The sequence below is a fragment of the Filicampus tigris genome, chromosome 8 (assembly GCF_054856515.1).
Source record: "Filicampus tigris isolate MCC_2025a chromosome 8, RoL_Ftig_1.0, whole genome shotgun sequence".
Lineage (NCBI taxonomy): Eukaryota > Metazoa > Chordata > Actinopteri > Syngnathiformes > Syngnathidae > Filicampus > Filicampus tigris.
In genome coordinates, this window is record NC_141224.1 from 3,886,407 (window position 1) to 3,908,331 (window position 21,925).

General features: G+C 52.5%; 3 protein-coding genes and 1 long non-coding RNA gene across 8 annotated transcripts; 3 read left to right on the top strand and 1 right to left on the bottom strand.

Annotated features, from left to right (window-relative positions):
* The first annotated feature begins 152 nt into the window (after window positions 1–152).
* Window positions 153–8,925, top strand: plin6 (perilipin 6). 5 transcript variants are annotated; one of them, XM_086038495.1, is made up of 9 exons: window positions 153–269; window positions 1,719–1,953; window positions 3,378–3,420; window positions 3,498–3,696; window positions 3,830–3,912; window positions 4,940–5,177; window positions 5,802–5,983; window positions 6,486–6,752; window positions 7,352–8,925. In XM_086038495.1, the coding sequence occupies exons 2-9, from the start codon at window positions 1,949–1,951 to the stop codon at window positions 7,733–7,735; spliced, it is 1,401 nt and encodes a 466-aa protein (XP_085894621.1). In that variant the 5' UTR covers window positions 153–269; window positions 1,719–1,948; the 3' UTR covers window positions 7,736–8,925. The 5 variants fall into 5 exon arrangements, with proteins under 5 accessions (XP_085894621.1, XP_085894619.1, XP_085894620.1 ...); XM_086038494.1 differs by having other exon boundaries at window positions 163–1,012; XM_086038493.1 differs by lacking the exon at window positions 1,719–1,953 and having other exon boundaries at window positions 154–269.
* A 215-nt stretch (window positions 8,926–9,140) lies between these two features.
* Window positions 9,141–16,433, bottom strand: dcst2 (DC-STAMP domain containing 2). The gene is made up of 17 exons (XM_086038491.1): window positions 16,401–16,433; window positions 16,170–16,326; window positions 15,433–16,069; window positions 13,969–14,234; window positions 13,710–13,880; window positions 13,507–13,608; window positions 13,193–13,387; window positions 12,532–12,597; window positions 12,251–12,464; window positions 11,860–12,017; window positions 11,615–11,779; window positions 10,975–11,142; window positions 10,797–10,897; window positions 10,570–10,697; window positions 10,292–10,389; window positions 10,050–10,143; window positions 9,141–9,350 (listed from the first exon to the last, which is right to left on the bottom strand). Exons 3-17 carry the CDS (start codon window positions 15,477–15,479, stop codon window positions 9,323–9,325), a joined length of 2,001 nt encoding a protein of 666 aa, XP_085894617.1. The 5' UTR covers window positions 15,480–16,069; window positions 16,170–16,326; window positions 16,401–16,433; the 3' UTR covers window positions 9,141–9,322.
* Window positions 10,104–11,783, top strand: LOC147143076 (uncharacterized). The gene is made up of 3 exons (XR_015087881.1): window positions 10,104–10,367; window positions 10,490–10,723; window positions 10,819–11,783. It is a non-coding gene; the product is annotated as an uncharacterized LOC147143076 (long non-coding RNA).
* On the top strand, window positions 15,388–21,686 carry dcst1 (DC-STAMP domain containing 1). Its single transcript, XM_086038492.1, has 16 exons — window positions 15,388–15,804; window positions 15,881–16,006; window positions 16,687–16,761; window positions 16,839–16,967; window positions 17,231–17,370; window positions 17,661–17,826; window positions 17,891–18,034; window positions 18,107–18,228; window positions 18,588–18,745; window positions 18,820–18,919; window positions 18,993–19,088; window positions 19,154–19,280; window positions 19,363–19,479; window positions 19,567–19,709; window positions 21,416–21,508; window positions 21,601–21,686. Exons 1-16 carry the CDS (start codon window positions 15,777–15,779, stop codon window positions 21,670–21,672), a joined length of 1,836 nt encoding a protein of 611 aa, XP_085894618.1. The 5' UTR covers window positions 15,388–15,776; the 3' UTR covers window positions 21,673–21,686.
* Window positions 21,687–21,925: the final 239 nt, after the last annotated feature.

Below are 21,925 nucleotides of genomic sequence, written 5' to 3' on the forward strand. Positions count from 1 at the left end.
TACCTCACACAAGGACATACTTCGCATGCAAAGGGATAAGGTACTTAATGTTAACAGTTAGCAAAACAAACTTGTTATCCTGTATTACACACACAAAAGAGGCAGAAAATAAGTATGAAGTTCGGTAGATAGGACACGCCCCCCTTTGCGGTGCACGACTCCGACACCGCTAAGCTTGGCGGGGCAAAGTCGGCAGCAAGAAAGCCGAAAAGAACTGCAGACGCTTGAGCACAACGTCGTACAATGACGACAAGCCAAACGTTTCACAGGTGAACACATTTGGTTTGTTCGTGTTCTGTATTGCTGGCAGCCATTTTGATGAGAATCCAGTGCGAAGTGAGCAGGTTCCAACCTCATTTCGATGCCAACGCAATGCCCCTCTCAACATGGCCGCCACGTAGGCCCGTGGCTTCACCCGGCTGCAACAGCGCGCTGGCGTGTGGCGTCTTCTCTCGCTTGCGTGTGGCGTCTTCTCTCGCTTGCGTCAGGGACAGCAAGGCCCCCCGGCGTCCGGGGCTGCAACATTCCCAACTGCAGTAGCGGACTTTGATCGAGATGAGTCATCTTTCGCAGGAAGCGAGCTCGTCGAGCCGAATGAAAGGGTGTGAGGCTCCACTTCATGTGAGCGAGCGTCGTGGCCAAACGCGTTAAGAAGCCGCGCTCACATGAGCCACCGCCAAGTTCGCTCACGGCGGTGCAGCACAACAGACGACCTCGTCCACTTTTTTTCCACTTGTTTCTTTTCCCTCCTCCTTTTTCATCATCTGACAAAGGCCCACTGAAAAAAAATACAAACAAATTGACGAGAAAACGAGGCACACCCGGGTAAATTACAAGTGGTTGGAAGGAGACAAGGAATAGGGCTGACGAGCTCGGTAGCCTACTGATGAAAAAATTCCCTCCGACAAGGCGCATACAAGAGCCCGGAAACAAGACACAACGGGAAACCAAGCCCAATATGTTCAAAACAAAGCCAAATCCACAAACATTGACCAAAAGGATCAGTCCACAGGTGAGATGGCCAGCATGGCTCACGTGGGGCCTGTGGCAACGCTGAAGGAGCCTGAAAGAGTTGAAGTTTGCGTTTTCGCAGGCTGCTTTTCTTTTCTTTTTTTTTTTTTCTTACTTTCCCGGAGCTAAAATTATTAAAGTTAATGAATAACTCATTCACTGCCAGACATTTTCAGACCCTCTTTTACCCTAACGTTTGACAACATTTGAAAAAAAATATAGATAAATTCCTGGAATTGAATGGTTGGACTGTGAAAAGACAAGTCAATTCGTCAATGGCAGTGAATGAGTTAAGGAGGCAATGATGAACTTTTCCAAATCGCTGTCAGAGTCCGCACAAAAAGCTTCAGCCTCTGCCAGAAAGCCCCCCCCCCAAAAAAAGGGCTTAACGAGATGCACTTTCACACCTGCTTGATTGTGATTGGTTCATTCTGAACTTGGCTACACTGCTCTGTTCTTCAGGGGGTGTACACTTGTGCAACCGAATCCGCTCGCTTGTACATCTTCTTCAATATTTCAAGGCTGCTGCTATGCTCCTTTTCCAATGTGGAGCTCAGTGGGGCTGCGCGCGTGCGTGCGTGCGTGTGTGCGGTCCTGAGGCCACCCCAGCGCAAATGCAGAGCGACGTTTACTTGCATGCTACATCCTGCCGTTTTGTTTCATACCATAGGATGACTTGACAAGTTTGTCTTAATGTGCGCATGCAGCAATTCCTTTTTGGGGCTGGACTTGACCCGGCGTGCGACGTGGGAAAGGCGGGTTGCGAAAGACAAGCCCGTCACAAGAAAGGCTCCATTGAGCGCTGGCAGCGCGTGGCGTCCCATCACGTCACGCGTCTCCTCCTGAAAAGCGGGCGGCGCGCAAAGCGCTGGGCTCACAAGCGCTCGCCGCTCCACGTCCGCTCTTCGTCTTGGTCTTCAGCAGCTGCGCCTTGCTCATGGGGTGAGTGCCCTTTCGCCCCTTTGGCCGGTTCCGATCTCGGCCGGAGTTCGGGAGGTCTGCCCCGCTCGCTCGCTTGCGTGACTTTCTCCCGCTTGCACTTTGTGTGAGTAGTCGCAGAAGAGCCACGCGAGCACAACTGGCGACCGGTCCGGGCTTTTTTTTTTTTTGGGGCTCTTTTCCAAAGTCAAATGGGATGGGCCCCAAGTCCCCAGAAAGCGGCGCCTTCTCAACTCTTGAGAACTCTCAACTTGCTTTTGTTTTTTTTGTTTATTTGTCTATTGTTGTTGTTTTCTTGCCGTACTTGTAAAAGTATAATTGCACGCCCACTCAAGCAGGTAGCAGCGGTGCTCTCATTTATGTAGTGATTGATTTTTTTTTCAGGCAAATTGATGCACTTGAAATGGTTTCTGTGACGGCCTCAAAATGTTCAAGTTGATCTCTGTCTTTGTTTTGAATGTTGTTCAGGTTACGATGTTCAGATCAAGCCCACATGCAACAATTTTTACAGACAAATGGTGCCAGAGAGTTGGGCGGGCAAAATGTTTTTGTCTCCGTGGGGGGACCAATAAATGAAATAATTGCCCTCAAGCAACCTGTCATGAGAGTGGACGGACGGACAAACACGCTGAGATGTGCGACCAGTCCTTTAGCATTTCACGCTTGGATTTTGTCAGGGTGTGGTCCTGGCTTCCTTGCCTTCCTCCTTCCTTCCTTCCTTTCCTTTGCTTTGACTTGTTCCCTTCTTTCTTTTTCTTGCTTTGTTTTCCCTTCTGGAAGCGTGATTGGTCCCCGTGTGGCAATGGCGGGTGAACAGAAGCTAGCAGAAGACGTGACGCGGCGGCACGTTTTGGCTAACGGCTCGCTAGCGCGGCGTCGCGCTGGCGGCCGGCCTCCCTCGCCGAGTTCTTCAACGAAGACGTCGACGCCGAGGAGGGTGCCGCTTTCCTGGTTTGTTGCGGAACCTTGCGGGGAAAAGGAAAGAAGACCGAGCGGACTTTGGGAACCAAGAGATCCGTCAAACTGAAGTTTGACGTCATAAGAGAGACGCCTCGCCAGCCTCCCCCCCCCCACCCCATTAAAAAAGTGCTTGAAAGGCTGGTTTGTGCGCATGTGAGCGTACGTGCGTTTGGCCAAAGAGGGCGATTTCCACGCTGGTTAGGTGGCGGAACATTGAGGCGAGAGCAGCTGACTGCCTCATGACGCCGCCCTCACCTCGCCGCTTGCAAAAGAAGGCCCGGACGCAAATGGGGCCACGAGACAATGACTCGCTGTTGGGGTGCGGGCACGGGGCCTCCCCTATGGGCAGGTCCGGGCATCGGTGAACGGTATCGGCGGCCTTCATCGGTACCCGACACCTCGCGATCAAGTCAGCCTTGCCAATGCTGTCGTCCCCCGACATCCTTCCTCTGTTTGTGTGCTTCCAGATTTGGCGAAAGAGACGACATGTTTGCTCGTCACAATCACGAGGTGAGTCGAAGGCGGGGGCGGGGCTTAGCCCCGGGTCAGGCGTACGCCGCTCAAATCTCGCTTGATCTCGTGTTCAGATGAGTGCGGCGCTGAGGGTGTCGCACCTTCCTCTGGTGCGCTCGGCGCTGCAGTCGGTGACCTCGGTCTACTCGGGGGTCAAAGGTCGCTACCCTCTGCTGGGCTTGGTGGGAGACGTGGCCGAAGTGGGCGTCCGCAACGCCTCCATGGTGGCCTTGAGCGGAGCCACGCCCCTCATGCGGACCTTCAGACCTCAGAGTGCGTACTGATGCCGATGCTCGTGCTAAATCCCGGCGCTAATGCCGCTACCGTCTCGCGTTTGCGCTAACGCGGCGATCCCGTGCTGCTTCCTGTCTTTGCTTGACACATCCCCTGTGTTTGTGCTCTTCAGTCGAGGTGGCCAACAGTTTTGCTCTGGTGGGTCTGGACCAGCTGGAGAAGACCTTTCCCGTCCTTAACCAGTCCACCGACGAGGTTGCCGTCTTCTTCCTTCTTCTTGTCCTCACTTACTGTGCGCGGTGACGCTTTGGGTGATTTGCAAAAAAAAAAAAAAGATGACTAGAAATGATCGAACGATTGCAAACGCAGTCGCTGCGTTCATTCCGTGCATCCTAATGACTGCGTACGCATTTTTGATGACACAGTTAAGTCAGCAGTGAAATGAAAAATGATTTGGGTCAACGACTCAATGACGTCACATATTTGCTACGTACCGAGTCAATCATCTTGCGTGCGTGTAACTTTATAAACGAGAGAAAGAGTAACCCAATACAGACTGGCAAGTGAACCCAACAGGATGAATAATAATCATCAAATGAGTACACGTCCATATCTATCAACGACGACTACGCTAGCAACATTTAGCACTGATGATGCTCTTACTCTAAAAGACAAAACGCACAATTTCTGGTCACCGAAGTAGCCATCAAAACACGGCAACCTTCACCCATGAACCGAACGTACAAAAACGCCGATATGGCCTTATATAGTAAGAAGGCACTCCCAGTATGCTGGCGTGTGGCTACTCATATCATATCATAAACACAATATGACAAAGCTCAAATAGAAACACGGATACAAACATGGAATAAAGAGCCAGGAATGAAATCATCAGCCTAATCAACTTCCCTGATCACCTGACAATCTTTTGCACGACGCGGCCCGAAGACGTACGTGAGACCGACCGACCGCCGTCGCTTTCTGTGGGCACAAAAAGCAGGATTGCAAAGGACTGTGCCAGTCAACATCCTGACGTGTCGCCCGCAAAAAGCAGGCTGGGCTCAAATACTTCCTTTTCATTCATCAAACAAAATGGGGCGCCACCACCTAGTGGTCGACAGTGGAATCACACGCAAAATAAACGGGAGGCAGAAGGGTGGCAACGCTTACCCCTCCAAAAAAAAAAGAGAGAAAATCTGCGACCTAGCGGGAGCCCAGCCTGGTTTCTCCTGTGATGCCGGTCAGGCGTGTGTCGCCATGGTAACGGTGCATCCCCGTCCAGGTGGTGGGTCACCTGAAGGACGCCTTCTTCTTGACGCTGGACGACATGCAGCTGTGGATGGCGGACGGGCTGGACGGCGCGCTGGACCAGGTGGAGCGTCTGTCTCACGCCGCCTGGACGGCGGTGAGGCAGCTGCAAGAGTCGCAGGTGGGACGCGCCGCCTCCTCGGGTCTGGACGACGTGCTCACCCGCCTGGAGAACGCCACCGCCTACTACATGCCGCTGCCGCCCACGCTGCGTGAGTAGCGACGTTTGTTGCTTGGTGATTGGCCATCGCCGCTTTCCATAATGGTCCACCCTGGTGGTCTGTAATGGTCCAGGAAGGGACATGATGGTCCATTTTGGTCCAAGACTGGGTCCATTTCAGTCCAGCCTGGCACATGATGACCATCATAGTCCACGATTGTCCGTTGACTTCGTGAAAATCCATTTCGGCCATGTCAGTCCAAAATACGGCTGATGTTCCACTGTGGTTGTCCCTGATGCTCCATTTTGGTCCAAATGGTCCATGAGAGTGCAAGATGTCCATTTTCATCCAATATGGGGACCTTTTGGACCACTATGGCCCATCCTAGTCCACATAGTCCACGTTGGCCCTTTTCGGTGCAGGTGGTCCACCAGAGTGCATGATGGGGTCCATTTTGGTCCACCCTGGCCCATGTCGTCAATGATGTTCCACCTTGGTGGTCCGTGGTGATGAAATTTGGCACACATCACAGAACGCGACTCAACTGATGTGTTTGGGGACCAAGAGATTCTAGTCCTTCGTCTGTATTTCGAGGGGAGCCAGTGGTTGTTTTGGGCAAATCAACTTTTGTAGTTGTGTCTTTGACATGTGTTGCGTGTGGTGTGGCGCGTTGAGGTCGCGAGTGGGAGATGCGGGTTCAGGAGTACGAGGACGAAGACGACGACGACGAGCCCAGCGTGTGGACCCGCGTCCGCAGCCTCCTCCTCAGCATCAGCCTGCAGCTTTACCACCGCATGGTCAAGGTCCAAGAACAGCTGGGGGACGCCACCGGAGCCCTGGGGGACGCCGTCCAAGCGGTACGCTCGGAGCTAATGAGAACGCTCGGCTCACGCTCGCGTCGGTACCTTGACTTATGAGTCGAATATGGCCCGTGACCACGCTTGTATGGCAGATCAACATCACCCACCTGAAATGAACGGAAATTGTTGTCAGGCATACGCAGCAAATTGAGAGTTAAGTGCTTTTGAAATCAGAAAGCAGTAAATAATTTGTTCAACTATTCTCCAATAAATTTCAAAGGAGGCTTACTTGCAATCTCTTATCTCAGTTTTGTCAAAAGTGTTTCGCAAGAAACATGAAGTCGACGCCTTCGCGGTCCGCATAAACGGATGCGGCGGTCTGGATGGGGCCCCCGGGCTTCCAATTTGACACCTGTGCTGTACTGCACTACTTTTGCCGAACCACAAAAACATGGCGCGATTGTCAAGGAAGAAGCGGCCGCAAAGAGGGAAAGCGAGTGAGAGCTCTGCGATTTTGGGAGGCGGCCCCGCCCCGTTCACTGTGCCCCCCTCCTTGCAGGCGGGACTGGGGGCCGTCCTGGATCTGCTGGGGGGGCTGCTGCAGTACCTGCAGAACCTGCTGGTGGCGCTGGTGTACCGCGCGGAGAGCCTGCGGGAACTGAGCCTGAGCCGCGTTCGGGAGCAGGCCGTCACGCTGGCCGAGCTGCGTCCGGTGCGGCAGATCCGAGAGCTCCCGCTTCAGGTGCGCCAGCTCCTGGGGGAGCTTCAGGAGCTGTCCAAGATCCTCCTGCAGCTCATAGTCAACGCCACGCCGCTCTACGACCTGGTGAGCGCGCGCCATCCTCGGCACAGCTCGGAAGCGGGCTTTCTGGGCGTTTCCGGCATCTCGGAATGGCGCGGCATGTTTGCTGCATCTTTGAGGCCCGTTCGGGCATGTTTGAAGCATGTTTCGCGTACGTTTTGCCGCAAATTTCCGACATGTTAAAAGAAGCATGATCGCGGGCATGTGTTCGGAATGTTCCAGGTGAGTTTGAAGTCCGTTTTCTACACCGGAGGCATGTTGCATGTGTGTCGGAAGTGTAGCACGTTTCCGGGCTCAAGCATGATGGAGACATGTTGACACGTGTCAAGACGCATGTTGCAGGCATGGTTGAAGCGTGTCTCGGGTGCGATTGTGCCGTATGTGAAGCACTTCGGTCATGACTGAAGTATCTCTCGGACATTTTTGCTAAATATGTGAGACATGTTTCGGGCGTGTTTGAAGTGTTTTTCAGACACATTTGAAGCAGGTTTGCGAAATGTTTGAAGCGCGTTTCAGGTCTGTTTGAAGTTGATTCAAGTGTGAAAGATCCAATTTTGGCCGGCACGTAGACTAATAAGCGAGGCCCTTGAGATGTGACCCCCCCCATGTTTCTCGTGCGTCAGCTCCAGCAGCCGTCCGAGAAAGAAGTGGAGGACTTCCTGAACCAGGAGGACTTCCGCGCAGACAGCTCGTCCCGCCGCAGCTCGGCCAACAGTCTGTTCCTGAAGGCCATGGACGGACGCCCCCGCCGGCGCAAGAGTCTCTTCTCCAGAGCCGTCCGCAGCCCGGGCCCGGACGCCACCTCGGGCCAACGCTCCAGCCTGAAGCAGGACGGGGATGTGGACGGCTCCCCCGTCCCTTTCGACGGCGCCGCCGCCCAACGCCGCCCCTCCGCCGCCGAGCTCATCCTCACGCCTCTCAAGCAGTTCGTGACGCAGAGTCAAAAGGCCTTCGAGTACCTCAACCCCAACTCGGCGGAAGAGTCCGTCAACAGCGCCACCGACTGAGGGGCGCGACCCCGTCCCCCGCCTCAGCATGACAAACCCCCCCACCCTCCACCCCGCATCCCCCACCCGTCGCTCCTCCCCGCCCCGCGCCACTCCCGGGCCAGCCCCGTCCTGGACGACGGAACGCCTCCGCCGTGGTGGGTGTTGGTCAGCGCGTACGCCTTCTCCGACCGAACCAGCGCAAAACTAACCTCAGCGTTCACTTGACACAAATCTGCTTCCTTCCACTCTCACTTGACCACCCACACGGCCTGCGAGGCTCACGTCACGCCACGTCACGTCACGTCACGTCACGTGCCCCGAAAAGCCTGGTACGCACAGAGGGATTGTTCTAATCTGAAAAGATTGATAAAAGATTGTTGATCTGTTGCCGAAGCCACACCAGAAGATCCCAAAACAGATCGATGTAACACTTTTGGTCATATTGTGCGTGGTGTGCGTGTGTCGATCATCTCAACATCACACGTATAGAAAAATTGTCTTCCGCCACAGATGTCGAAGTCTTTCGAAGGCCGAAATCTCCTTTGACTGATCGCACGTGATCTCACAAAAAACAACAAGAGGATATGCGCCGATGTTAGCGAGTGTTTCCGAAGGGTGCGTTGAAAAATGCTGAAGTCAGGAAAGACTTGCTTTGGAAAATACTTGTTGTCTTGGGAGGCCGCTTTCATGCAAAAAAAAAAAACATCGTCGGCTCGGACAGAGTTTGTTTGCTCCCCGGCTGCTTCCTTGCTCCGTTCCGTTCACGTCAAATGACTCGACAGTAGCCGGCTTTCCCATCATGCGTGCAAGATTTTTTTTTTTTTGCTCATAAATATTGAGTTTGTGTCATATTTAAGATCGGCAGCCCTGTTTCGGAGCCGATTATCGGCACGTATCCACTCTTCAGACAGAAGGATCCTCTTCTAGGACAATCTTGTAAGACACGTTTGGCGTCCTTGGTTAGGAAGGGGCAAAATGGGGACAAAAAAGAGCGTGCGTGTGTGTGTACCCGACGGCCGTAGCCCTCGCCGCTGTCGCAAGTGGTTCTCACTTGAGGCCGGCCAGCTTTCCAGGCCTCGCAATTCCAACCGGTCGCTGCAAAACACCCAACGTAGCTTGCTAACAGCTAAGCTAAACAGGAAGAAGCACGACGCATGCTAACTGGTCATTCGTCGTCACGCGACAGCCGCTCCTGCTGATTGGCTGGCGGTGGGGGAACGGACGGGGGGGGGGCGGATGGGGCGTGTCTGTGTCAGCAATGTCCTCCAATAAAGCTTGCCATGCCTTCATTGTGTGACTGCTCATCTTCTTCGCCCGCGCGTGTATCGGATGCGAAAACTCATAATCGAAGCGGATTTGAGGTGCGATTGAACAGTGCCTTAGGCATGTTGGATGCATGTTTCTTTCATGTTGGCCACGCGCGAAAGGGAGAAGACGACTGGTTTATTGGCAGCGCGACGTTATTGTGCCCGTTTGTTGATGCGCGACACACGTCAGAGCTCATCAGCGGGCCGCGCGGCCGCCGCCCGAGTCTTGGTGAAAGCCGGTGGCGGAAGAGAAAAGGCTTCGGGACCCGGACGCCGCTGACGGCTGCAGCCGTGGCGACTAGGCGCGGTCGTCCTCGCTGGAGTCGCTGACAACAAAAAGACCAACATAAAAAAACAGGGTCAGAAAACGTCACACTTGGAACATTTGAAGCCTTCTCAGCAGTGGCACTCTTTTGTTTTTCCAGTCGTCCTTGTTTTGACTGTTTTTCTGACGTGTTGTTACCATCTTTGGAGTTTGTATTCATTTGAGGTTTAATCGGGCTTTTTTCGTCTTTCTGTCATTCCAGTTTTCTTGCTTTTTCTCCTTTTTTCTTTTGTTTCTGCTGTTTTCTCTTTTTTCATTTTTTTCGCTTGTTTTTACTTTTTTCTTATGTTTCTTTTTTTCCCCCTCTTTTTAGGGTCAGATCTAATTTAGGGGATTCTTCTCTATTTCAGCCTTTTTTCCTTAATTTTAGTGTTTTCTCTTTTGTAGCCTTTTAGCAATGCGTGTTTTTGTCATTAGCATTTTTCCTCAATTTAGTTTTTTTTTCTTCTGTTTTAATTTTTTGTGTTCCTCACATTTAGGGGATTTTTTGTTTTTTTTTTAGATTTTTCCATTTTTCATGATTTTCAATTTTTGGGTTGTTTGTGTTCTTCAAAAACTTTTAAAACGTTTTTTTTGTTAGCGTTGTATTCACTCTATGGTTTTACTGTTTTCCGCCATTGTTAATGTTTTCCTCAATTTGATCATTTTTCTTGTTTTTCTCGATTGGCTTTTTGAGGATTTCTTGTGGCCGCAAACTCACATCTCCTCCTGGCTGTCTTCCTTGAAGGTGTCCGGTCGCGCGCACACTTGACACATCTTCCCCACGCTTTTGAAACACGCCTTGCAAAACAGGCCTGCAAACACAAAGAGTGGGGAACCGAAAGCAGGTTACCGCGGTTACAACCAACGCCGGGTTCAATTTCGGGCCACCTTGCGCCCAGATTTGGCCGTAGCATGTTGCTGCCCTCGAGGCTGGGTTGTGATTCTCAGCGACCATCCTACCTGGACACCGCGGGACGTCGCAGATGAATGGCGCAAGCCCCGCCCCTCCACCGCAGGCCACGCATATTTCTGATAGGTAAGCTCCGCCCCACGGTAGCCTGACAAACACGTGCATTCGCACTTGATTGACGGTGTGGTGAAAAAGAATCACACGTGACGGACGCGGTAGCTGTGAGAAGAGTCTGGTCTCATCCACAGCCTGCCTGCCACGCCCCCTTTTCAGCTGTGAGCACCCGCCCCCCAAAGATCTGACCGCCCCTTTCTCAACAAAGACGCACCGTCGCAGCAGGGCGCCGAGACGGCCGTACGGCTGAGCTCCTCCCTTCCTGGCCGCCGCCCTCACCAGGGCTCTTCCCGCCGCCCGCCGCTCGTCCAGGATCTGCTGGCGAAGGAAGCGGACACGCGCCTGGCGGAGCGCGACGTCAACGCAAGGTCAGTGGACATCGGCAAAGGGCCGTGGGCGGAAATGACACCTTAGTATACGTGCGTGCGTGCGTGCGCTTACCCTCTCGGTTTCGGGGTGGAAGTAGGCGCAGATGAGGCGCCGCGAACGGCGCACCAGTCCTCCGGCTAGCGCCACCAGCAGGGCCACGCCCAACAGGAAGCCTGAGAGCAGAGCGGGCGGGTCAGAAGGCAACTTCCGCTCACGCCGCCGCGCGGCACTTCCTGCGGCGCCGGCCCACCTAGGATGAAGCAGGCGGTGTAGTCGGGTTCCGACGGCACAAAGAGACACTTGCTGCTGATGACCGTGACGTTTCCCGCCTGCAGCACGTTGAAGGACAGCGCCAGGTCGCGCATGATGTCGGCCATGTAGCCCGAGCCGTCCACCCGCACCGCCACCGTCACCGGAGCTGCGGGCTCACACCGTCGCCGTGGTTACCCGCGCTCAGACAAAGCGTGTATGTGTCAAGGTCAATTGAGGTCAAGGGTCAGCAGAATTTTGCTGGCCCTTGAATAAGCTCGAAATATCACAACGCACGTGTCACTACTTTTTCTGTCGGTTGGACCGTATTTGTGTTACAAGTTGATTTGATTATTTGATTATTTTGGAAATAATTTTAAAATTGTCAGCCGACTTCCAAACTCTCGCAAGGTCGTCGGACGTTTGACAAGGTTGACAAGTGGCAAAATCGAGACAAAACAGCTCGAAATCACTGGTCTGTGGCAAAAGTCCAGTCCCTCCATCTCCCCTGCGCAACTCACGTTCGTCGCACTAGTAACACGCATTGACCAGGAGAAGTAACATTCACGCTGTTAGCGCTTTGGAATAGGAAGACGCAAATGATAAAGGTCTTCGTTAGGCTAACGTGTCACTGGCATCACCTCGGGCCACGACGCCCCCCCGGACCTGCCGGTGCACCTGATCCAGAAGCCAGAAGACCAGGAAGTCCAGAGCCACCAGAACCGCCGACATCAGAGTGTGCCTGAGCACCCAGGCCACGCCCACCAACACCGCTCGACACTCGCTCCTTGTCAGCCGCAGAGACACTGAAACAGGAAGTGACGGGCGGCAGCCGCGTGACGTGGCCCGAGTCGTCAGCCATTGATTCTGATTGACGCGTACTCACGTGGCCTAATGTAGCGCTGTGACTCTCTGCGCGTAATTGGCAGGATGGAAGCCCCGCCCTCTGAGGTCACCTGACCGTCCAGTTGAACAAACTGAGCGCTGATGTAAACGTTGTCGAAATTCAAGCGCGTCAAGTACCTGCGCTGGTACCGCACCGCCCTGCGCACACGCTTGTGTTAGCGGCTGCTAGCTTCAGTTAGTGTTTGCACATGTGCCCACGTGCTTGAAGTTCAATGAATTAAAAAAATAAAAATGAAAAAAACATTAGCACACACGCACACAACATCCCAAACACACGTCATCACAGACGCGTGCACACAAACACACACAGACTTGCATACGAATACAAACACAACCGTGGGTCTGGCTTGCACAGCAGGAGGCGCACTCGCCTGAAGAGGGAAAAGGTGAGGAACACAAGCCCCGCCCACACGAGCAGCCTCCTGAGCGAGGTAAAGATCTTGAGGTCCCCGGTCAGCTGGTCCAGGATTTCCTGGGCAGTCTTGTGCTGCGTGCGGCTCACGTTGGCGTCCGTCTCCAAAGCGGCCGACACCGACAGGTTGAAGTCGAACTGGCTCCGCAATTGGCGGAAGGCGGAGATGGCGGCTAAATATGTGAGGGGGAGGAGTCAGGGGCGGGGCCGGCAGGCGGCCTCAAAGACTGGCGGACTTACGCTCGGCCAAGTGCTTCTTGAGCTGGCTGGAGACGTAATCCGGGATGCTGCAGAACATCTTGGGGGCTAAAAGACACCAAAGCAGACGCACGTGTTGACACCGTAACGGATCGTTTCACCCGCGTCAAGTTTCCGTTTTGCTTCTTTGCCATTTTCAGTCTCACTAGCGAGCTGCTGTCCTGTGCTGCTTTTACGTTCCCCAATGTTTCACTGTTTTTGGGACTTTGCATTTATATTGCTATGCTATGCTATGCTATGCCTTATGCTATGTTATGCTATACTTTATTATGCTATGCTATGCTTTATTATGCTATGCTATGCAATGCTATGCTTTGTTATGCTATGCTATGATATATTTTATTATGCTATGCTATGCTATGCTTTGTTATGCTATGCTATGCTATGCTTTGTTATGCTATGCTATGCTTTATCATGCTATGCTATGCTATGCTATGTTATGCTTTGTTATGCTATGCTATGCTACGCTATGCTTTGTTATGCTATGCTATGCTATCCTATGCAATGCTATGCTATACTATCCTTTGTTATGCTATGCGAGGCTATGCTATGCTCTTGTTTGGCCCCACCCCACACGCGCCGCCTCCTCCCACTTGACGAATGCACAAAAAAGCTCGGGCAGGCACTTGGTGGGCGAACGCACCTTTGGCCAACTCGCAAAGATGCATGAAGGCGGTGACGATGTTGCACAGGAAGTCAAAGTCGCCCAGCTTTGCGACGCAGTCGGTTCGGGCCCGGATGAAGACGGCGCGGCATTTTATGTACGGCACACCCATTTTATCGTTGCACACTTCGCCGATGTCCACCAGGAAATGAAGAACGTTCCTCAGGGTGCGAGCTGGGGGGGCGAATAGGACAAAGACTCAACCTGAGGACCCACGACGTCCTCCTCGCATGCACACACGCACACACGCACACACACAGCATGACAACACGCGCACATTGTGGTTTTCTCACCAACATGGCGGATGGCGTCCCTCAGCGAGCCAATCAGCTTGTTGACTCTGCTGGCCACGGCGGCGGCGTTCCTGCCAATCTGGCGGATGTGATCCAGCGCGGCTGCGAGGCCACGCCCACACACATACGCACGCACGCTTTTTTTTCTCGGAGGTGTCGCTATTGCTAGCTTGCGATACGGGAAGACAGTGGGCGTGTCTTACCCAGGAGGGGCGTGGCTGCGTTGCTCATCAACTGTCGCGTCTGATTGGCCGCCAGCTCGGTGCCGCAGAGCAGGCTGGCGGCGGCTCGCTCCGAATTCTCCAGCGTGTTCGCCACCGGGCCCGACACCAGCACTGACGTGCTTGTCAGCAACAGGAAGTTACGCCCGTGAGCTACACACACACACACATGCACACACAATCACACACATAGAACACAAATGGAAACATATACACACGCACACACACGGAGGCAACTGACCCGAGCAGAGTAACGGCAGCATGAGGCCCACAGCGGCGCGCATGCGCACCGACATCCCCATGCCGAAGGCGGTCGCGACGGCCACGGCCAGCGTGCCGTACACGCACGTCCACAGCGGCGCCCCCTCCAGGAAGAGCGCGGTGGCGCCGTAGCAGGAGGCCAGCACCAGCCCCACCCCGAAGGCTAGCAGGCTCCGCCCCGCCGTGCGCAGGTCGCCTCGAAAGTTGCCGCGCCGCCGCAAGGCCGACGACGATGAAGGTGACGACCTATGGCGGGAAAAAGACGGTCAAGGCTTTTTGCGGCGGCGCCTCGACGTCCGAGCTCACTCGCAACGATTGGACGCGGCGCGTGTTGTTGCCGGTTTTGTTGTTCGGGGCCCTCTTGTGGCCGTTCGAGTTCAAATCCCACCTAACCTTCGAGCTTCCCTCCTATCCTGTTTCAAGAGGACGTTGTCCTAAATCAACAAGTAAGTGACTTTTCTGGCTCCATCTTAATCTTCATGTTAACGTAATTGCCTTTTCGCACTGCAGTTTAGTAAAGCTCCCCAAAAAACGTCCCGGCTTCAAGTGGATTTGCCGAGCGGCGTGACAGAGGCCCCAAATTGTTCTTCGCACAGGATAAAGAATATATGCCTGTGAGTATTACATTGTCTGTCTACATGTGATTCTCCACTGTTTGTTTTGACACGTACGCTGCTTGAGAAGGGTTCAATTATGCCTGCCGCAACGATCCATGCCATTTGTTGGTCCGTCTATGGCGGCTCCCATGATGTGTTAGCATTAAGTTAGCAAGAACATTCCTTTGCACAATCCCCCAAGCGACGGCTCGTATTGACTTTTAAAACTCGTTGAGTCACTCGCATCTCAAGGCGGCATCTCAAGGGCGAGACATCTTGTCCGCTCTCCTATCTGTGGCAAGACAGCTTTTTTTCTTTTTTTTTTTTTTCTTTGACCTTTTCACATTTGACAAAAATAGCTGTTCTTAAAACCAAATGCAACGGTGCAACGACTGAACAAAATATAGATCTTCTCCAAGAGTGATTCGCAACCTTTATTGAGCAAAGGCACATATTTTAAGTCTGAATATTTTCAAGGCATACCACAAAACAAAAATGTCACAAAAATCGAATTGTCTTGTCATTTACATACTTTCTGCCATCTAATAGAAGTTCATTTATTTGTTCTGCCGGACTCTGGCATAGATGGATGAAGAAAGATACGTGATTTGTTACAAATAAATACCCTTTTGGCCAATTAAGTGAAATTTGATCATTTCCCGCGGCACACCTTCAGAGCTCTCAAGGCGCACTCGTGTGCACACTGGTTGAGAAGCACTCTTCTACAACATAAAAAAAAAAAGAAAAAAAGAAAATGACATGAAAAAGGTTTTTCACTTGTGGATGTAACATTTTGCTCAACAGAGTTGCCGTGGAGCCATGGCGTCATCACTAGTTTGGCACTTTACCTGCTAGGGCGTCGCCATGGTAACCAGTTGACTCCATTTCCGGCCATCGCGCGACTGGAGAGTGTTAAAGAAAAAAAGTTTTCCTTTACATGCTTTCAGCTCGTCTCCGTGATTTTTCCCCCAAAGTTTGTGATACAAAGTCGAACGCGTGCACGAGTAAGCGCGTTCACTTTGGTGATGTCACTTGCCGCGCGTGACGCGGCGCCCACCTCTGACGTCATACAGCGTACGACGCAGTGTTGCGGCCAAAAGCGCTGGAGTAGGATTGAAGATGATCACGACATGATTCGGATTGTGCTCATGATGCTAGTGGTGAGCAACAAGCAGCAGCTCGTGACGTCACCATGACGCGAGACCAGCAGCCTCGCAGCAGTGAGTGTTTTTCTTTGTCGTCGTTGTGGTATTAGTGGTGTGTGACGCCCCCTGGCGGCTGTGACGTGTCTCGCAGCTGTGGAGCAGCTGATCAGGCGCTTCCTCCCACGATGCTGCCATCGCTTCCTCATGAGCCAATCGGAAGAACTGCGGCTCGCTGACGTCATCCTGCGGGGCCTGTTCGGTGCGCTGAGCGGTGCAGGTAAGAAAAAAAAAAAAAATGACAAGATGGACGATTCTCAGCTGTTGTCGCTGTGTGGCCAGCCTAAATAGCAAGACAAAAAAGTCCGCTAAGTCAGTTAAGTCGAGGTTGACACAAACATTTGCGCCTCGAAAAACCAAAACAAATCTTTTGACTAACGTACTCGCGGCTCCTGGAACCGATGTTTGGCCAGTCCCGTGGACGCTGGTTTGCGGCGACAAATGAAGATGAAGACGCCCTAACGAGGGCTCGCCAGCTCCGGTCCTCGAGGGCCGCTATCGGTGGGTCCGCGACGAGGGCACCCTTCCGTCCTCGTCCCTCTGTCCTTATTCATAAAAATAATCATCCTCCGACCCCGTCCGTCCTCATCCTTTTAAAGAACGGCCATCCTTACGTTCCCGTCAATCCTGCCCTCTAGTGGTTCAACACCCAACACAACATGCAAGTCGGTACTTGACCTGGTTAGGGACAGTTAGAGGGACGGACCAAAACCTACTTGCGTCCTTGCTTAGTCCGTGTTCTCGTCCTCCGTCCGCCCGTCCACAAAAAATGGGCAAACGGACGCAAATGCGAGTTTGAGCGGCCAGCTGCGCCACACAGCCACCTCAACCGCCAAGTCGAGCTAGCGCTGTCCAATCACAAGCAGATGATGTCATGTGATGTGTTTGTCATGTGACCAGCCATGTTCGCCGCCATTGCACTGGGCCTGCCGCTGCCCTTTCACCTCAAGGTGGCCACAGGATGCGTCTTCACTGGTGAGGAAGATGATGATAATGATGGTGAAGCGTCACCTACACAATGCATGTGTAACTGTGCTTGTGGGCGTGTCCAGGGGTGTGTATGGTGGGCGGGGCCGTGTCATCGGCCTTCAGGTGCGCCGTCCTGCTGATGTTTCCCAGCATGCTGGGCTCCCGCGGACGCGCCTTCCTCATGCTGCTCGTCCTCTCTGCGCTCTACTCAGGTTGCCGCGCGCACACACGCACGCACGCACGCAGCAAGCCCACCTTGCGTGACAGTGATTGACAAGTGGACGATTGATGGTTGCCAATTGATCGCAAAACGATTGGCAATGATGATTGACGGGCGGACGATTGACAAGAAGGAAATTAGTGATGCCCAGCTGGACAATTGATAGTCACGAGACGATTGACAACAAATGAAGCCCGTGTCAATCATGGCAGATGATGGCGGATGATTGACGGGTGCGTGGCGCTTGATTGACAGGTCCCGTGTCCAACATCCAGCACAACGTGGAGTCGGCCGCCACGTCTCTCACTTGCAATCTGGACCTTCAAGTGCGCAACGCCAAGTTGCTGTGGAGAGACGCCGTCAAGCCCTTCCTCAAGGTGGCGCAAGAAGTCATGGTGAGCCCCGCCCCGCCCCGCCCTGCCCCGCCCCTAGTCATGTATCCACCCTGCTGATGAGCAACAGGATCGCTCAATGGCAAGCCACGTGAAGCTTTTGGCTGTATTTTGTGTATACACAGACATACATAGAGATCTAAAAACCTTTTTTTTTTTTTTTTTTTTAAAAAGTGAAAGTAAGACGTATTTTTGGATTGAAACTACAATTTGTCCCCAAAATGCCAAAAGTCAAGATACTGGCCCAGCTCACACGTGGAAAGCCGTTGCTTTGCCTTTTTGCCTGCGTCCAGAAGGGGGAAGCGGAATTGGAGTTGGAAGCTCGCAACGTCAGCAAGGCCTTCGCGGCCGTCCAGGAGGAAGTCTTCCGTCGGGCTGCGCCCGGGCAGCAGCCGGACAAGCGCACCAACCGGACCACGCAGGAACGCTTCGCCCTCGGCACCTTGACGCGCTGCGATGGTGAGCCTTCCTCCTCCTCCTCCTCGTCTCGGTCTCGATCAAGCCGGTCTCCTGCCGCTCGTAGGCATGGTCAAGGGGGGCATCGATGCGTGCACCAAATGGTTCTCCGACAAGTGGGCGGAGTGTGCCAAGGCCATCAAGGTGCCCGTCATCAAGCACATCCTGTGCGTGCCCTTGAAGTTCCACTTCCTGTGTAACATCATGAGAGGTTCGCACGTACCCGGTCATCGACGTCCATCCCGACGGCGACGATGACGGCGGTGACTTTTTTGTTCCTCAGTGATGACGGGCTGGTGCAAGGAGCACATCCCCGTGGAGAAAAACTTTGGTCAGCTCATCGATCATCTGAACGACTCCGTTGATCTCCTCGGCCGGGAGTTCACCAGCAAGCTCGCCGTCAAGGTCGCGACCGCGTCGCGCGCATCACACGTTTTTCTTGACATTGACGTTGTTGACATGTTGACATCGCATGTTCTCAAAACATGTCATGTTTTTTTGTACAAAACAGGCCAATTTTTGGGGTTGTTTTGTACAAAACTACATTTTTTACGGGTTGTTTTCTGAAAAAAAAAAAGTTGGGTCAAATTGACCCAAGTAATGGATTGGTCCATTTTTGACCCAAAATGGTGTTATTTTTAACCCAACTGTTTTTAGAGTGATCAGTCCCACGTTGACATGTCCCATGTTCACCTGTCACCCGTTGACCTATTCCTGTGTCGCCAAAACCAAAAGCACATATGTCCCGTGTTGGTGCGTGACAGGAGCATGAGCAGAAGGCGGCGCTGGCCGGAGAACTGCTGGACGGTGACTTCACGCGCGGCATCCAAACGTCTTTCCGGCAGCTGGCCACTCGCGCGCGCCAAGTGTTGAACATCCTGCGCCTGGTCATGTCCTTCGCGTTCTTGTCCGTCTTCACCCAGTAAGCACGGACGGGGCCTTCGCCGCCTTCGCGTGCGCGCTTGCCGTCCTCACCGCACGCGTTGGTGTGTTCAGGTCTCTCGGGTACGTGCGACAGTTCCGAGGAGATGTTTACTTCGATAACATGTACGTCACAAAGTACTTCGGCATCATCGACCAACGCAGGAAGTCGCTGGTAACGCCTTCGTCCTCGGCAACATCATCACCACCTTCGTGCGCCTCACCCTCACCTGCGCGTGCGCCTTCAGGGGAAACGGCATTTGTTGCCTCTCACGCCGTCTGAGAGACAAAAATTTGTGGACCCCTGGAGCCCCAAAATTCACTTTGAAGAAGTCAAACAAGTGGTGAGCTCACCTAACACGTGCGCACGTGCCCGCGCGTGTGCGTGATTGCGTGCGTGCGCGCGCAGCTGTCAAGTGTCTTCCAGGTTGTGACCGTGCTGCTGCTGGCGCTGGTCCTGCTGACGGTGGACGTGTCCGTCTTTCGTGTCCTGGACGTGGTCAGCAAGCACACGCACACCACCTTCAACTTCACCAGTGAGACGCACGCACCACCTTCAACCTGGTGCACGTGCATGTTGCGTAATGCTAAGCATGGTGGTGCCTGGCCTTTTTTCAGGCAACCAGAAGGTGGACATCAGAGTAGGCGGAACCTCAATGATGGCCCGCCTCCTCAGGAAGACGTTTGCCGCCTTCAACACGTCGTCGAAGGCTCGCATCGTATCCGACAACCAGCGTGAGTCGGTCGGGCTCACAAAGTGATGACGGGCACCCGGGTGAACTTGCCCCGCCCCCTCCCCTTCTCGACCCCCCCCCCCCGCAGGCTGTGTGACTCCGCCCTCCTCCTTGGCCGCCTCAGCGTACATCAGCGTCGCTTTCTTCCTCCTGCTGGCGGCGCTCTTCAGCTGCCTTCAGGTTTACGCCAACCGCCTGCGCAGGGTGATCGCCGCCTTCTACCACCCACGGGTAACGCCTCCTTTTCAAATTAGCATGCTAACGCTAACCCACACTCTCGAACATTGCGTTAGTTGGACTCGTGTAACACCCTTCCGACCAAGTATTTAAAATAAGCACATAAAAGCAATCCGTTCATCGACAGCTAATCGAAGATCAAATTAATCAACAACCCGATAACTTGATAATCGATGAATCGTCTTGAGACCTTTTTTGCGTTCAAATTGTGAAAATCCTTGAAGTATTAAGGATTCTCTGATTTCTGCTGTCTTCTATGAAAGCAGATCGATTATTTCTGTGTTTACCAATTTTCTGACCGATGTTACGGGCCAAGCCAGTCAGTGAGTCATCCATCATCAATTTCTGGAATAAATCATCTTCCTTTGAATCTGTTGGATGAAAATAACGGTGCTTTGAGGCCACAGTACGGATAGCGTGTCACTGGCATGTAGTTGACCCTGAAGTGTAGTAGTGCAAACTAGTAGCCCGTCCTTGGCTCAGTCATTTGTAGCTGGGTTCACTGCGAAAGGTTGCTGAGTACAACGTTTGCTTTGGTTTACTCATCAAACGATACCAAATAAACAACAATCGTCCGTTAATAAGCAGTAACTGGGAAAACGGATTTCCTAATACACTTTCAAGCGAAATCAATTATAATCTAATTATTTGGTGACTCGACAAGCAGTCTTTGTTTGCTGCTGATGTCACTTCCTCCCCGCATAGTGATGAGCTAGCAAAGTGTACAAGTGCAGCACGCGCACACGCGGTCCGGCTAAGCCGATCAGGCCGATGAAGTGCACGTCCTCGTGCTTGAGGAGGGAGCGTTCGCAAGCAAACTCAACATGTGACGTCATTTTCATCTCAACTCGGCTGCGTTCTCTCTTCTCACCTCATCTTCAACCACAACAACTCCTGCACGTCATTGAGATCAGACATGAAACATCACCCAAAATCCAAATCATTGTTAGAATAATAATGCATCAATAAATCAAATGTGCTCCGATAGACTTCTTTAAAAACACTCCTGCCCCGACCAGTAAGATTCATTATTATGATTACTGGCCATAAATGTAATTATTATTTGGTGTCAACTGCTGTTCCACCAGCGGCCTGCTGGTGGTGTCAAGATGGCTGCTGTTGTGGTCTGACGAGCCCGGACGACATTGGACACGGATGATTGTGCCAACTCCAGGAATGCCTTTTTGTTTGGGGGCGGGATTTGAATTGCTCTTAAAGTCGTACTGTCATTTTTGACTGTTAAATATGCCAGAAACCAAAGCACAAATGAAAAGGTTGCAAAGTAGCCCGAAAATCATCCATACGCTCAAACTGCGTTGGAGTGACGAACAAAAACTTTTGAGGAATAAAAGCCCTGCCTTGTTTTTGATGAACACTTGGAGCTATTGCGCTACTGTCTTCAGTCATATTGAACAAATAAATCATTCATTCATAATAATATCAGTCTTCCCCCACTATTCTAATATTCTTGTTCGGGTTTGATCTCTGTTGTGAACAGCAAAAATCCACAAGTAATTGACGCCTTCTATTACTGAAGGCTGTGGCTTGACAAACTGAAGCCCCGCCCCCTCACATCAATATATTTGTCGGTGGCATGCCTGCCTGCATGCGTGCGTGCAGATGAAGCCAAATGTTTTCCAAGTGCACTGAAGTGTGCTGATTTCTGGACACATTGCATCTTATGTCTTTTTGTCTTCCAGAGGGAGAAAACACGAATCTTGTTCCTGTACAACCTCAGCCTGCACAGGAGAATGCTGCACAAGCCCACGCGCACCCAACACACCCGCACAAATGTACGCAAACGCACACTCAAACTTCTCCAGGAAAACTGCCCATCGTCTTCTCACAAAAGTGTGTGCGTGTGTGCGTGTGTCCACGTCCACAGGTGTTGGATTGTTTATCTCGTCTGTGTCGGAGACGGCGGGAAGCGTCGAGGTCTGAAGTTCAAAATGTGTAGAATGTATGAAAAGCCAAAAGACAAATTAAACTCGTTTCAAATGTCAAAGGTCAAACGTCATGCTGCCACACACACGAAATAAAAAGTGTGTACGGGGGTTTAATGCTAGCTGGGGTGTCACTGAGGTCGTTTTGCTGGCAGCACACGTGGCAAAAAGGGTCAAGAGAGGTCGAAGTTGAACGCATAAGACTGGTTTGTTTGTTGTGCTCTGACATCAAAGGGGAAAAAAAACGGCCAATCACATGACGAGCTG

Coding starts and splice junctions, on each gene's coding strand:
- dcst2 (XM_086038491.1), bottom strand. CDS start 15,479: ATGGCCGGAAATGGAGTCAACTGGTTACCATGGCGACGCCCTAGCAG. Junction 12,018..12,250: donor CTCACCTTTTCCCTCTTCAG/GCGAGTGCGCCT, acceptor GCGTGTGCGCAG/GGCGGTGCGGTACCAGCGCA. Junction 10,144..10,291: donor CGACGTCCCGCGGTGTCCAG/GTAGGATGGTCG, acceptor TTGTGTTTGCAG/GCCTGTTTTGCAAGGCGTGT.
- plin6 (XM_086038493.1), top strand. CDS start 244: ATGACGACAAGCCAAACGTTTCACAG. Junction 3,913..4,939: donor TTAACCAGTCCACCGACGAG/GTTGCCGTCTTC, acceptor ATCCCCGTCCAG/GTGGTGGGTCACCTGAAGGA. Junction 5,984..6,485: donor TGGGGGACGCCGTCCAAGCG/GTACGCTCGGAG, acceptor CCCTCCTTGCAG/GCGGGACTGGGGGCCGTCCT.
- dcst1 (XM_086038492.1), top strand. CDS start 15,777: ATGACGCGAGACCAGCAGCCTCGCAGCA. Junction 18,229..18,587: donor CCAGCAAGCTCGCCGTCAAG/GTCGCGACCGCG, acceptor GGTGCGTGACAG/GAGCATGAGCAGAAGGCGGC. Junction 19,089..19,153: donor TTGAAGAAGTCAAACAAGTG/GTGAGCTCACCT, acceptor GTGCGCGCGCAG/CTGTCAAGTGTCTTCCAGGT.